Source organism: Sander vitreus, chromosome 4, assembly GCF_031162955.1.
Source record: "Sander vitreus isolate 19-12246 chromosome 4, sanVit1, whole genome shotgun sequence".
NCBI classification, from domain to species: Eukaryota; Metazoa; Chordata; class Actinopteri; order Perciformes; family Percidae; genus Sander; species Sander vitreus.
In genome coordinates, this window is record NC_135858.1 from 4,177,632 (window position 1) to 4,193,225 (window position 15,594).

Here is a 15,594-nt window from a genome sequence, read left to right on the forward strand (position 1 = left end):
TGTACAAGTGGACATGTTTGCCTAGTAGTAAAACTAGAGGAAGACATGGAAACATGGGTTTACTCTGTATATCCATCCACAGCCAAATTCATTACAATGTGGCTTGACGCAACATAGTTGTACTAGTTGTCAAAACTGGCTGATGATTTTTATATGTATTTTCCCGTTACTTGAATTACCAGTGGAACAATATCACAAAATGTTGCTGTTGTCTTTTGAGTTGCGCCTCTTTAAGATGAGGTCAGGCAGTCTAGTATTTGTTGAGAAAAACTAATACTAAATGATAACGTTTGGCTCTTTACCTTACTCTTCTTGTCTTCTTTCCCCAGACTGCCTTTTCAAACTGTGTCCAATGAACAGATACTCGGCACAGAAACAGTTCTGGAAGGCAGCAAAACCTGGAGGCAACAGCACCACTGACACAGTCCTCCTCACCAAACTCCATGTAAGTGTCCTTTTCACATTAATTTCTCTGCTCTTTGACTTTAGTCATTGTAAAAATAATAGATTAGTGTATTAGTGACAAAAAAATACAGCCCTGTATTGTGTATTATGTGAAATGTGTATGTAGGATGATTCTTTCCAGAAATGGTATTGAATGCCCTCTGTTTCCTTGAGCATTTGTGTTCCCTTTTCTGTGTTTTAGCATGCTGCTGACCTAGAGAAGAAACAGAATGAGTCTGAAAACCGCAAGTTGCTGGGATCAGTCATCCAGTATGGAAATGTCATTCAGGTGTGTTCAGGAACCTATCAGATAAGGTGTTTTGGTTAACTCATCTGCAGCAACATTTAGCTCTTTATACGACACTGTGTGCTTGATAATATTGACTATGATTCTGTTTTAATCAGAGAAGAGTTTTAAATAATTGCTACAGCACAAAGGTGTGCTATAAAGTTGTCAGTTGTAATGTCATATCTTGCTTTGCTCATTGCCCAGGAATGGTTTGCACACAGGTATGAGATCACCTGAAACTACGAATGGTCATGCATTCCTGCCCTATGACATACACATGTGAGAAAGTATAGGATGTTCTAGTGCAGAATGTCCTAGTTGCAACAAACTGCTTGCTATTGTGAGCACTAACTGTTTCCTGGTTTGCCATAGAAAATTATTTTTAACAATACTAACTAATACAGAGAGGTGCACTTTTGCATCTTGCACGCTTTGAGTCTACTCTGCAGTGCAAACGTACTGGTTCTAACATCATATGTTGTGTTGTATGATTGTGTTAAGTTGGTTGTGGGCCCCAAAAATATGCAGAGTTTATATGATTCTTACTTACTTCTTAATTATGTAACGCTGTTTCTGGTTTTGCCATCAGTTGCTGCACTTGAAAAGCAATAAATACCTGACAGTGAACAAGCGCCTCCCTGCACTGTTGGAGAAGAATGCCATGAGAGTGACTCTGGACTCAGCGGGAAATGAGGGATCCTGGTTCTACATCCAGCCCTTCTACAAGCTGCGATCCCTGGGAGACAGTGTGGGTAGAGTGGGGTGTGGGATTTAAGTTAATTATGATTAGTAGGAGAAATTAAGGATGCATTTTTTCAGACTTTTCACAGGGTTTGAAAACAAGTCCCATGAACTTCCATGTGGCTTTTTTCTTTTCTTTTTTTTTCTTTTTTTTTTTAAGATTAAAGATTAGAAGACAATTAGCTCAATCTGAGTACCAGGTCTGGCTGCAATGTGCCCTTCCTTTTGTTTACATGGAATAAAAAAGACGATGTCTGTGGTTCTGCTGCATTGATTTGAACCCTTGAAAACTAAAATATTGATTGTGAATCTGACAATGCTATAGGAGTGCAGTGTTGAATTGGTGGGATAGTCTTTTAAGGATGTGAGATATGGTACTCTAGATATAGCATGCACCACATGGACTAAACCTTTGCTGATTATGCTGCATTTCCTGCTAGTGGCTGATGGAAGTTGATCAAGTTATTAAAGTGTAATTGGTTACACTTTATTAATCTCTTTGGGGAAATGTGTCTCCTGTAATTGAGGCATTCAATGTACAGGAGCCGGGAACTAACTCCAGTTTTGAGGCCATTGTCTTGGTTAAGGTTCAATGGAGAGAGAGGCTACTTGCTATGTATTCATTTTGTAAATCCATAAAAGTTTCCATTAGAGGTCCAGATGTGCACTTCTTAGATGGAATAATTTCACAGAATGCCTATTGGTTATTATTGCCTCACATGCACATTAATCAATCAGGTCACTGGACTAAAATAAGTGTTTAGTTTAAAACCTTTTCTCACATCAATATAAAGCAGCACAGTATATATTTTCAGTTGGTTGTCAGCACTCACTGGATCGCTTTAAAGAGGTAATCTTAAAGTGTGTGCACTCTGGTGTGAGCAAACACAAATACTGTAAGTTACTGATGATTCGACCAAAACTTTTTTTATTGATGCTTGCTGCTGACAAATTAGTTTGTAGTTAGTGAGTGATGCTTAGGGTCAGGGCTACACCAGATTCTCTATCTGATCAGGTCCTTTCACACAATATGGTGCACATCTCTCCCTAGTGCTTATCTGGAGGCTAGTATGAATTAGTCTATATCCACGACGTTCCACTTCCGAGATTGCTCCGTTGACGTCGGAAATTCCGCCAGATTTCACTCTTTTCAGCCGGATGTCCGTTAGCTTCCGTTCTGTTTTGTGTTGGAATTATAAACTCCGGTGGATTTCTGAGGACTACGGTTAACTGCTCCTCAGATCTCTGCAGGGTAAATCCAGACACTTAGCTAGACTATCTGTCCAATCTGAGTTTTCTGTCGCACAACTAAAACAACCTTTGAACGTACACATGTTCCACCAAAACAAGTTCCTTCCGGATGCTATTTTGCAGCGGCTTTTCCCGTTGCTTAGCGCTGCCCATGACGATTGTGATTGGTTTAAAGAAATGCCAATAAACCAGAGCACGTTTTTCTCCCATCCCGGAATGCTGTGTGGACTAGCCAGACCCTCCTCCGCAGCACTGTGGAGGAAGGTCTGGCAAAGCAAGACTAAGTATGAATCAATGTAATAGCTGCATGTTAACCTTGTGAAAAAAGGGAATTGAAGAATGATAGCTAATATCTTGGGACCTGACATACTTTTGGTTTGGATATAAATGGAGTGCGCAATCCCACACAGAGGCCCTCAGAGCAGCAGTGTTTCTCCTCAGAGCAGCAGTGTTTCATCTCGTTTCAAGAATTTCTATTGCCCTTCACTGAATTCTGTAATTAAACATGTTGATTGAAAAGGACACATACATTCTAGTCCATATTGCATTATGGTATCACGTCTAGTTATTGAGTACCAGTAACAAATTCCTTTTGATTTTATTGAATGTAGCTAAACTAAAAACTCATTTGAATGCAGTACAGTGTGTTCTGTGTATTTATATTGCTTCTGAAGGTGGTGATTGGAGATAAAGTGGTCCTTAACCCTGTAAATGCGGGTCAGCCTCTACATGCTAGCAGCCACCAGCTAGTTGACAACCCAGGATGCAATGAGGTACTGTACATGAACGATTGTCATACAGTGGTGTACAGTAAATAAGAAACAAGATAGATTGCACATTTGCTTCATCAAAGTAGAATATGAAAAGCCTGCATTATACTGTATAATAAGATGTACATATCTCTGGTTTGTTAACATACTTCTCTCCTCTGCCTGTCAGGTCAATTCTGTAAATTGCAACACGAGTTGGAAAGTTGTTCTGTTCATGAAATGGAGTGACAACAAGGAAACAATACTCAAAGGGGTAGGTACCCTCAAGTTTTTGTATGACATCAGCTTATAGTATTTAAAAAATAGCTTTGTGAAGTCATTAACTGGCTACAAAGCAGACATTAGAACATGTTTAAACATTTAAAACACAGTATTTAAGATACATTGAATCAAAATCTGCAAGATAATAGAAACAACATAAAATATGTGTGAACATTTTTTCTTCTTATCCGTTACACACTGTGCTTGTATGTGTCTTTGTGTGCGTGTGTTTGTTTGTGTGTGTGTATGTAATGGCAGGGTGATGTAGTCCGGTTGTTCCATGCTGAGCAGGAGAAGTTCCTCACTTGTGACGACCACAGAAAGAAGCAGTATGTTTTTCTTAGAACAACCGGCCGGCAGTCTGCCACTTCTGCCACCAGCAGCAAAGCGCTGTGGGAAGTAGAGGTTAGTGTAACACGTTCTCCAGATAAAAGCTTTGGTGTATTTCTGTCATTGTCCTTTTATCAACTAGATGACTAAATGTCTTGTTTTTAAAAAATAAATTAAAAACCTACCACCATGGTAGAGAGAGAGCACACAGTTCTTTATGTTGCTTTAGTGCAATAGTAATAATCAGTACTAAGATAACCCAAATTGTGCAGCCTTGTATCAGTTTGACATAAGGCTTATTTATGCCTTCTTTACCATGTCATTTGCCATTGCCAGGTGGTCCACCATGACCCATGTAGGGGAGGTGCAGGCTACTGGAACAGCCTGTTCAGGTTTAAACACTTGGCCACAGGGTGGTATTTGGCTGCTGAGATGGGTGAGGTGTGTGTCAACTTCTTTACCTTTTTATCTCACACTGTTGAAATGCTGTACCTATGCATTGTTTAACTGCCTTTTCATAGAGTGTGTATCTGACATAATAGCATAACGACCAAGAACCATAACTATAACGATAACTATAAATCTGTAGTTTTAAAAATCGTTCTAACTCCAGTGGATGGCGGGAATCCACACCACAACTATAACGACAACGACCGTGGAGAACGATATCGTTGGGATCACTTTCAGAGCGATTTGACGAAGGATAGAAACACTGACAGACAATCGGAATCCATCTGAGTTGACAACATGACATGGCAGAGAGATTTGTTTCACACAGGTGGTCGGTGGCGTGATGTGACTTTTCCCCTTGGCGGGGCTACGATCTTAGATCTGTGTATTTTTAACATCAGTACTTTTAAAGTATTTCTCATGTCACAGAAACCACTAAGAGTGAATCTTGTGTTTTTAGATGTTATCATACCGTCGGTGTTATTGTCCTGGTGCTCTGCACAGACTTGACACCACCCGCCCTCCTCTCATCTCATCCTCGGCACTATGGAGCTCTGTGCGCCCGCTGTTTCCTGGAGAAGGCAGCGGTGTCGGCGTCCCAGGGACCACCGGTACCCAAATTCACGAATATGTACGATATAACTACAGACATTCCTGTAATCTTACGTTGCAACGTCTGCTGTATCAGTGTATGATGAATTATTATCAGCTGCAGCGTGCAGTGCGTGCTTAACGTCGCTGTTTTGCAGAACTTTATCGTTCAGCAGTGTGGATGCTCACATCGTTATAGTTATGGTTATACAGTAGTTATCGTTCTTGGTGTGGACAGGCCCTTAGTCAGCAGTACTATGAGTAACCTGACATGGTTGGTCTAGAGAGTCATGTGGTGACCGTGTAGATACAAGTTAATTGGATGCCCCGGTGCAGAGACCACAATTTTAAAATAGATATTTGACATGCGAGTGTTTTTCCCAGGTGAATCCAGACTTTGAGGAGGAGAGTGCTGAGCAGCGGTCCTCGGTAAGACATGATCTCTTCTCCTCTGAGTGCTTAGCAACGTCACGCTGCTTGCCCTACCTCTATTTGATCTAATCTGTTCAATTATATGCTGGATCTTTGCTCTCTACTCCAGGTGGTGGACTTTACACCCTTTAATTTCCAGGTACTGTCATATAATCTTTATTTGGCTGCAGCAACCTAGCACAAAAATCATTGTCATGTCTGCACATACCGTCTTTGCTGCTTTGTTGTCCAATTTCTCTCTCGGCGCCCTCAATTATCAACAACTCTTTTCTTCTTATCAAATTTGTCAACTTGCATCTAGGTTGTGTGTGCCTTCGTTTTTAGTAGCAGTAGATCACCACAGGGTGTCACCATGGCATCATCTCAGCTGATATATGTCTCAATGAAAACCACAACTAGGTGGCGGAGTTGTACAAACCATTCTGACACTAACAGAGATGTTGTGTGTACCTGTAGTTCTCAACTATGAACCAACAGGGGCCCAACAGTCTGTAGTGATGGCTGAAGTATATTTCACTGGTTTGCACTACTTCAGTCAAGAGTGAGAGCTAATGTTTGAAATCAGCTTCAGAGGTGACAAATAGGTTAAGGTGAAAAAAATGCATACACCTTGGCCTCATCATGGTTGAGGATTGATAGCGTGACTTTATATATGTTGTGAACTTCACACTGAGGTTTGTAGCCAGTGCTTTGCGCTCTCTCACTGCATGTTTTCTTTCTCTAGCTGGATGCAGATAATGAAGCTTTACGAGGTCGTCTGCGAGCTCCACAGGAGAAGATCATGTACACGTTGGTGCCAGTTCCGGACGGCATGGACATCTCCTCCATCTTTGAGCTGGACCCTACCACTCTTAGAGGCGGAGACTCCATGGTGCCCAGGTACACACAGCAAACATACAGTATTTCTTCTGGAGGGCATAGATTAATTTAAAATTGGCCTAACATTCAGATATCGCAGAGGAAGAGCATGACATCTAAGGATACAAACATGATAATCTTCTCTCCTATACCTCTAACTACGGAGGGGAAAACATGTTGGTTTGTTTGTGTACCACATGTGATGTCAAGACTACAGCAAAATCAAAGTGGCATCAGTAAATATTTGACTCTAGAGTTGAAGGGGAATTTCGAGCATTAATAGGAAGGCAGTTTATTGGTTTTGCAACTACAGACAAGGACACTTTGTTATGTATGGTCTGCAATGCCTGGGTTACCGGCTGTTTGTTTTGATCACTTATTGACTTGTGTGTGTGTCTCAGTGTGCGTGAATGTCAATTTACAGAAAACGACAAAAAAAAATATTTTGGGTAGTGGGCATAAGAGGGGGAAAAAAAACTACATTTCAAAAGCCCATGTAAGATCCTTGCTACATGTCTGAGCAAGGATCTTCCCTGTTTGAGGGAATGTATAGTTCTAAAATTACAATTGTACACTTGTCTGTGTCACCACACATCAGATAAAAACAGAGGCTCTCCACCTCGTGTCAAAGCCTTCATTGTGTCTCATAGGCACAGGCGTGCCTGCATGCTGCACGCTACTACTTTTAGCTCCTCCCTCTCCTACCTGAAATAACCCTGTCCCTCAAACGTTAGCCAGGAGACTAATTAATCTCTCGCAGAACCGGTACACAAAGGTAAGCCTGTTAGCTTCAGTAGGCGTTTACGTAATGCCTGCCAAGAATATGGCTATTGCTGCTATGTTTCCTGAATGCCTAACAAGTTACACACACACACACACACACACACACACACGTGCAGCGGGTATGAAAGACGTAGTTGGCTCAGACTTTACAATGTGTGAAGGTTAAGTGCTTAACGGAGTTGAGATGATACTGTAAGTGTCACTGCTGGCTAATCCACAATGCCACACACTGTGCTGAGGAAGCCATTGTAAGCAGTCTCTTGCCTACTATGGCAGTTTGTTTACATACCATGCTCCTGTGTTCTGAGTAGCAAGGATAGAAACTGATATACAAACATACACTGTACCACCTTAACACGTTTATTAGGTGCGGTACTCTATACAATCAAACCGATCAATACTTGTAGCTGCTGACCTTTTGAGAGACACACACACACACAGTACAGATACACAGACATCGGTGTTACATTAATGTTTGAAAACCAGCAACTGGTTTAATGGACCTGAACTCTAAACAATACTATTGTCTCCCTGGAGATTTTAAGAAAGCAGCATAGTTGACAGGTAGTGATTTGATGTTTTACAACAGAGGGTTTTGGGGGCATTTTGGCTTTATTAGGTCACCGTAGACACGACAAGATGGTGAGGGAAATGGCATGCAAGACATGTCCCCGGCTGTAATCAACCGTTCCGATCAACGTATCTTCTCAAAACACACACTACTACAAGTATTTCTTCTAGTAGTAGTTCAAGTTTTCTTCCTCTCTACTTTTATACTGTACACATTTATACTGTACACATTTATTTGTTCCAAGTATGGTGCTGGAGAAAAGCTCATTGGATCAAAACAATCAAAATGTTTAATTGCCTGTTACATTGTAAGATATCTTGTGTGCTCGGTTTATATTTTGGCATTAGAGTGGCTCTAGAGGAAAGCCCATGGTCTGTCTAAAATGAAAAGGTTTCATCTGGAGCATGAATGTGCTCTGTAAATGTATTTAGTATCTTATGCAGAGTGCCCTTAAGAAAATCCAATATCAACCCTGCAATGGAGCAACCCTGCTTAATGAGCCTGTCAAACCTCCTAACATTTGTCTTCTGATTAGTCCCACACAAACACAGGTGTAAATGGTGCTAAAACAATGCTCCAATCAGAACATTTAAGAAATCAGTGACTCATTAAAGGACAATATAGATTATTGGCCATCCTAGTCAAGGCATATCCAGTAGTCAAAAGTTAAAGGTGCTTAAGTGATGTTGGGTGACGTTACTTCTTGTTGATGTTCGAAGTATTGTCAAACAAGCTCGCCCTTCCTTCCTCCTCATCCCGTCCCCTCGCCCTCCCTCCAACGCACTAATACATCCATGGCACTAACCCCCCCCCCGACCCCCACCCCCAAATCCTTCTTGTCAGTTATTGGCTGGAACACTCTTTGTTATGTTTAGTGGTGCAGGTTGGCCAGTTTGTTTTTGTTGCCTTTGGAGCCTGGGCTGTCTACAGAGACCGCGTTTTTTTTTACAGTGTGTTCAGTGGACAGGCAGCTAGCGGATAGTGAGTTTGTTTGCTGTATGTGACAACAAATTTTGTAGCCTAAAAAACGCGTCTCATCACTTAGAGCAAGCACCTTTAAACAAGTCAAAAGTACACTTTGATAGGACTAGTGGCTGTTAATAGCCAATCAGGTTCTTTCAGGGATCAAACATGTATCTTCTCAGTCAGATTTTCCAAGCAGTATGACACTGTGTTCTTTTGCCCTTCATTTCTTTTATCATCTCAGAAAATGTCCTCTTTCACTTTTAGGAGCTCCTATGTGAGGCTAAGACATTTGTGCACCAACACGTGGGTTCACAGCACCAACAACCCCATTGACAAAGAGGAGGAGAAACCTGTTATGTTGAAGGTGAGTAGCTGACGCTTGGGTCAACATGTACTGCACAGCTGAGGTTTTGTAAACCGATACACTAAAAACAATTATTTTTTCCAGATTGGAACATCAGCAGTAAAAGAGGACAAGGAAGCTTTTGCCATTGTACCAGTGCCACCAGCAGAAGTGCGTGATTTAGACTTTGCCAATGACGCGAGTAAAGTGCTGGCATCCATCGCTGGCAAGCTTGAAAAGGGCACTATTACACAAAATGAAAGAAGGTAAGTGGGGAAAAATATAGTGTTACTATGTAGTATACATTTGGAAATCTCTGATAAAAGGATTGCCAGATATCACTAAAGTAGCTGCTATAGTTCTAAAACAAATTCAGTTTTTATAAAAAGGTCTGTAATGTTTTAGGGTTTTGTGTTTGACTTCTTCTTCAGGTTTGTCACCAAGCTGCTGGAGGATCTAGTTTTCTTTGTGGTGGACATCCCCAACAGTGGGCAGGATGTTTTGGAGATCATGGTTAACAAACCCAACAGAGAAAGACAGAAACTCATGAGAGAGCAAAATATCCTGAAGCAGGTTTGTCTTTTACTGCACTGATTTAAAGTTCATTATCAACTACATTTTCAGGTGTTACAATTCTCCATTTCCATTTCAGATTTTCAAACTCCTCCAAGCACCCTTCACAGACAGTGGTGATGGTCCCATGCTGCGACTGGAGGAGCTTGGAGACCAGCGCCACGCTCCGTTTAGACATATTTGCAGGCTTTGCTACAGAGTGTTACGCCATTCCCAGCAAGATTACAGGAAGAACCAGGTAGGTGGACCCAACAACTTCACTCTGACCCCTAATACTTTGGCCTTTTCTTTGCAGTAATCATCCCCTCTGTCCTCGTCTTTACAGGAATACATAGCCAAACAATTCCGCTTCATGCAGAAACAGATAGGATATGATGTGCTGGCAGAAGACACAATAACCGCTCTGCTCCATAACAACCGGAAGCTGCTGGAGAAACATATCACTGCTGCCGAGATAGACACATTTGTGACTCTAGTGAGGAAGAACCGGGAGCCGAGGTGAGGCTCACAGGAAGGGGCAGGCCCTGGCTGGTATCCTAAACTGGCATAGAAAAAGTGGCTGTGGCCAGTTTGGGTCAGATTTGTTTGTGTAACAGTTCCTGAGGAATGTAAATCTATGTAAATGTATTTAAATGTATGCAGAGGAGTATGAGTGGAACTGCTTGTGCATGACCTTGGCACCGCAAGTCATTTGCTGACAGTGTGTGCTTGTGTTGTGTCCTGTCAAGTGCTGTTAATGATATGTGAATCAGGCTGATCCAGAAGTTTGGACAAAGGTCTGCCTCACAGTTTGAACTGTTATTGTACTAAGAGCAAAAAAACGGCATTAGTATTTGCTAGGGCTGTCAAACGATACATGTTTTTTAATCGTTGAAGTTCTATAGTTAATCGCGATTAATCGCATATTTTATCACATGATTAAAATTCTATTATTTTGCATTTCAGAACAGTTTTTAAGTACATATTAACAATCGAAAGCAATTTTTACCAGTGTATCTTGATTGGGAATCAAATGAATGCAAAGAAAGTTACTTTATGAACTTGATTTTAAGATTTGTAATTATTTATTTACTGTAAACAAAAGAAAAATGTGTGAATCTGTCATTATTGCACAATTCCTCCAAGTACCTAACTAAAAAACTAAAAATCCCTATCCTCACTAGAGTCAATATAGTGTTTAGTAACTCCTAAATAATGTTGATTACTCACTGACGTCCAGTGATCACCGGTTAATGAGACAGCGTTTGCAGCACCTTGCAGCAGTTCCAGTTGGGCTGCTTTCTCTGTGTCATACAGGCTGTGTGTGGGGGGGCTGCTGTCCACCTCGACAGCAACGAGACGGGTCAGAACATGCCAACTGTAGTACGTCTTTAAGACCCGAGTCGTCTACGATGCTGACAGGTCTGCAGTTAGTTGCCACCTGTTTCGCAAGAGCTGTAGTAATTTTTTGGGATTTGGTTTCATCTACAGGTCGGCAAGTAGCACTCTCCAAAATACTGCTTTGCCTGAGTGGGTAGCATGCTAGCGGGTAGCATCACGTTAACTGTACTACTATGCTTAGCTCCGTAGGTGGTAGCTCAAGCTTGACGTGCTTAGGTGATATTTTAATTGGGCTTTACACAACGTGCATATGGCTTTCGACTTGTCTACGAGCCGTCCGGTAGTTTAGGAAAATAAAAAGCGTCATTCAGGATTTCATCGCTGCTGTCTTTCTCCATCATGCCTGCAGCCTGCAGCAGCAGGATGTGTTACGAGGAAGTGGCAGCTTGATGCTGAGTAACGGTGCTGGAAAGGGTCAAAATAATAGCCTGTTAGGCACGACGCAAAGCCGAGTGAAGTGTAAAATAAATTAATAAATGCCAGCATGCGATTAATGCGACTAAAAAAAAATTAATCGCATCGAGTCGGCCCTTAATCGCATTGCGATTAACGCATTAACGCTAACAGCCCTAGTATTTACCCTAGGTCCTGACATAAGGCGGTAATATAATCTGAATTGACCATGCATATCTGTTAACTCCCCCAATACCTAGGAAGAATAAGTGAAAATTTTTATTTATTGTAATATGCACCCAGGTTTCTGGACTACCTCTCAGATCTCTGCGTTTCGATGCAAAAGTCCATCCCTGTGACACAGGAGCTCATCTGCAACGCAGTACTGGACCCTACCAATGCTGACATTCTCATCGAAACCAAGTTAGCTTCTCATTTTTCTTCATTATTAGAATTTTTGCTAAACTGAAATGAGCTTTTAGAAATAACATTTATGCTGTTCACCAGATTGGTCCTGTCGAGGTTTGAGATTGAGACAACGACAATTGAAGATAGTCCAGTGGAGGCAGAGGATGAAGAGGAGGTCTGGCTGTTCTGGAAAGACAATTGTAAGGAGATCCGGAGTAAGAGTGTCCGGGAGTTGGCTCAGGATGCAAAGGAGGGTCAGAAGGATGACCAGGAGGTGGTCAGCTACTACAGGTGAGATTTATTTGATTATACACATATAAAACATATACACTGTTGTAAAATCCTGTTAGATTCATTCAAACATGAATCTGAAGGGAGTGTTTGTCAAAGTAATACACAGTAGTGCAGTAGAATCCAAAACAGAAGAAGAGAATTGTGTCAATTTTAAAATATTGTTTTCAAACCAAGATCTTCTGCCTTTCCTTTTAAATATTTAACTGACATTTTCTTCCCAGAAAAACACCACCACACAGGCACAACATAATATTCAAGGATTTTGAATATGACAGTTTTTTTAAATGACAGAAAGCTACTGTAATAATTCCAAACTCACATAATATTTCCTTACAGGTGCCAGCTCAACCTCTTTGCTCGGATGTGTCTGGACCGCCAGTACCTGGCTATCAACAAGATTTCTGGTCAGCTGGATGTGGATTTGATCCTGCGCTGTATGTCTGATGAGGACCTGCCCTTTGACTTGCGGGCGTCTTTCTGCCGCCTGATGCTGCACATGCATGTGGACCGTGACCCTCAGGAGCAGGTCACACCTGTCAAATATGCCCGTCTTTGGTCTGAGATTCCCTCGAAGATTGCTATTGATGAGTGAGTATATCCCATGAATACTTTAAATTGACTTGTACTACAATTCCAAAGATGTTCCAGCATCTCTTAGATGTATTTCTCCTTTAATTACCCAGCTATGACAACGATGGAACCACCAGAGATGAGATCAAAGAGCGCTTCTGCCTCACAATGGATTTTGTGGAGAACTACCTGAGAGAGGTGGTGTCACAGAACATCCCTTTCACTGACAAGGAGAAAAACAAGCTTACCTTTGAGGTACTGCCTCTTTGTTTGGTGGTGTGAGCAGATGAGAAGTCACAATGGTTTCATTAAATTATAAATCATGGGTCTGAATTTTCTTGTCCATAGGTAGTGAACCTGGCTAGGAACCTCATATACTTTGGTTTCTACAACTTTAGCGACCTGCTTCGACTGACAAAGATCTTACTGAACATTTTAGACTGTGTCCATGTCAGCACCATTTACCCCATCGACAAGATTGAGAAGGGAGAGGAAAGCAAAGGTAAAAATCCACCTCCTTTTTATGCTTAACTCGCTTTACTGTGCATTGGTGAAGAATGTTTTCCTTTACTAACTTGGATGTTGTATCAACATACAAAGAAAGTCAAGATTGCCATTAGTAATTTTCAGTTTCTTTCCCTTAGTGTCAAAGAATTCAAGGACCGATTAATTCATTTAAATACAGGTCAAGGGCTAATTTTGTATGTACAGAAACAATTCCTGCAAGTAATTTAAAGATAAGTCACAACTAAATCTTCATAAATGCGTATTAAAGAAAATGATGAGTGCCATTGATATGTGCCACTATGGGCCCTATTTTAACTAGAAATGGTCCAATACCATTTTTTGCTTCCCGATACCGATTCCGATACCTGAACTTGGTATCGGCCGATACCGAGTACTGATCCGATACCAGTGTGTCATATATTTTATTATGTTTTAACATAATAATATGTATAGTATACTACTATCCCTGTATGGATGTGATATGATTTCTATCTTTGTTGTCGGTCTGGCTCAGGTTAAACTCTTTGTGAAACATGAACAAACACAAACAATGAATGCCACAGAACTTTCTTTTATTCTGCAGTTTGACAGTCAGTTATAACGGAAAAAGAACATAAATAAACTACTTTAACGTAGATTTTCTTTAGGGCTTTATTACGTGGTATCGGATCGGTGCATAAACTCCAGTACTTACCGATACCGATACCAGCTTTTTAGGCAGTATCGGAACATCTCTAATTTTAACGATCTAAGCACATGGCGCAGGTCCGTTTTAGGGCGTGTCCAAATCCACTTTTGCTAGTTTGACGGCGGAAAAAAGGGTCCAGGCGCATGGTTCAAAAGGGTTGTACTTAGTGTCTTCATTAATTCATAGGTGTGTTTTGGGCGTAACATGCAATAAATCAATCAGTGTCATCTCCCATTCCCTTTAAAAACCAGGCGCATTTGTACCTTGGCGCATTGCTATTATGATGGTGGATTTGCACTGTAATATTATTATTTGAAATCGTGTGTGTGTGTGTGTGTGTGTGTGTGTGTGTGAAGCATAGTGTGCACGCGCTGTGCATGAGCCTAGGCGCATTTTACTAATTCGCTGTTAAAATAACAATGAAATGCTGCGCTATTGACTTTAGACCAGGTTTTTGTTGGTCAATGGAACGATCACTTCCCACTGCCTCAAGATAGCAATACGCCAAGAATTCACCTGAACACACCTCCCTGTAAGACCAGCACGCCCATGGGCGCAAAGATGGGCACAGGTGCATTTGCTATTTAAACAACGCAGGCACTGGACGGGAAACTGACAACTGCGTCAGTCTTAAACTAGCAAAGACACTTAGCTTTGCGCTGCGCCGGTTGCAAGGTAGGGCCCTAGGGGTTAAAGTGGGTTAGTGAAGTAATTTTTTTAATTTATTTTTTTTATACATTTTAAAAGTGACCTTTTAACCATACTACAAGTATTATTCTCTTCAAATACATTTTCATTTGTTTTTTGTTAATTCACTCTGACCTTTTTATATCCAAACTAAAAACAAGTAAGATCAATCCACACAAATATTCGTAATTTATGTGGATTTGAGTGTTATTATTGTTATCTGTTTCTGCATGTACTGTAGCTGGCAGTAATGTGATGAAGTCCATTCATGGAGTCGGGGAGTTGATGACCCAGGTAGTGCTGCGAGGAGGCGGCCTGTTGCCCACCACACCAACTCATCATCAGCCTGAGGGAGATGTGGTTAAAACACAGATTGAACCAGAGAGAGAAGACATCATGGTCATGGACACAAAGCTCAAAGTCATTGAGATACTACAGGTGGGTCATCAGGAAACTGGTTCCGGTTCTTGATGGCAAAACTTTGTTTCTTCTTTTTGTTGTAACTTTTTTGTCTTTTCCTTCAGTTCATTTTGAATGAACGGCTAGACTACAGGATCTCCTGCCTGCTTTGTATTTTCAAACGGGAGTTTGATGAGAATAACCCACAAGCAGACAACACTGCCAGTCAGAACGGATCTAATAATGTCACAGGTAAGATGCCACTTGATTTAATAGGCTTTTTTTTCTTTTCTTTTTTACAGCAGACACTGTGGCTTATCGTAGCAGTAAAAGCACAGGTGTGATTAGTACCATAAATAACGAGTGCATTGCATTGAGGTGAGCCAGTTCCAGGGTCTTAGTATTGAATCAGAATCAGCTTTATTTGCCAGGTATGAGGACACATACGAGGAATTTTGCTTTGGATTATACATTGAGCATGCTGGCTCACTGTCATGGCTCATTGGGACACTTAATAGAACAGAGCAGTCATTAGTGACATTTGTTTCACCTTTGCTTTTCCTGCTATATCAATTTTATCGTAATTTAACATTTTGTCTCCTATAAATGTTGAAA

The 15,594-nt window shown here is 41.1% G+C and overlaps 1 protein-coding gene across 16 annotated transcripts in view; it reads left to right on the top strand.

The window, feature by feature from the left end:
• itpr1b (inositol 1,4,5-trisphosphate receptor, type 1b) overlaps nt 1–15,594 on the top strand; it is a 98,633-nt gene that overhangs the window by 14,096 nt on the left and 68,943 nt on the right. For 8 of the 16 annotated variants that reach the window (XM_078247764.1, XM_078247766.1, XM_078247768.1 and 5 more), the window contains exons 4-25: nt 330–445; nt 647–733; nt 1,323–1,481; nt 3,400–3,498; nt 3,665–3,748; nt 4,015–4,161; nt 4,423–4,527; nt 4,997–5,167; nt 5,512–5,556; nt 6,284–6,438; nt 9,002–9,101; nt 9,186–9,346; nt 9,512–9,653; nt 9,733–9,891; nt 9,979–10,151; nt 11,730–11,849; nt 11,934–12,125; nt 12,465–12,716; nt 12,812–12,953; nt 13,047–13,200; nt 14,822–15,018; nt 15,105–15,231. In XM_078247764.1, coding sequence (XP_078103890.1) covers nt 330–445; nt 647–733; nt 1,323–1,481; nt 3,400–3,498; nt 3,665–3,748; nt 4,015–4,161; nt 4,423–4,527; nt 4,997–5,167; nt 5,512–5,556; nt 6,284–6,438; nt 9,002–9,101; nt 9,186–9,346; nt 9,512–9,653; nt 9,733–9,891; nt 9,979–10,151; nt 11,730–11,849; nt 11,934–12,125; nt 12,465–12,716; nt 12,812–12,953; nt 13,047–13,200; nt 14,822–15,018; nt 15,105–15,231 — 3,087 coding nt within the window. Of the gene's footprint in view, nt 1–329; nt 446–646; nt 734–1,322; nt 1,482–3,399; nt 3,499–3,664; nt 3,749–4,014; nt 4,162–4,422; nt 4,528–4,996; nt 5,168–5,511; nt 5,557–6,283; nt 6,439–7,117; nt 7,193–9,001; nt 9,102–9,185; nt 9,347–9,511; nt 9,654–9,732; nt 9,892–9,978; nt 10,152–11,729; nt 11,850–11,933; nt 12,126–12,464; nt 12,717–12,811; nt 12,954–13,046; nt 13,201–14,821; nt 15,019–15,104; nt 15,232–15,594 lie in introns of those variants that run through there. The other 8 variants (XM_078247771.1, XM_078247779.1, XM_078247777.1 and 5 more) reach the window with 2 other exon arrangements.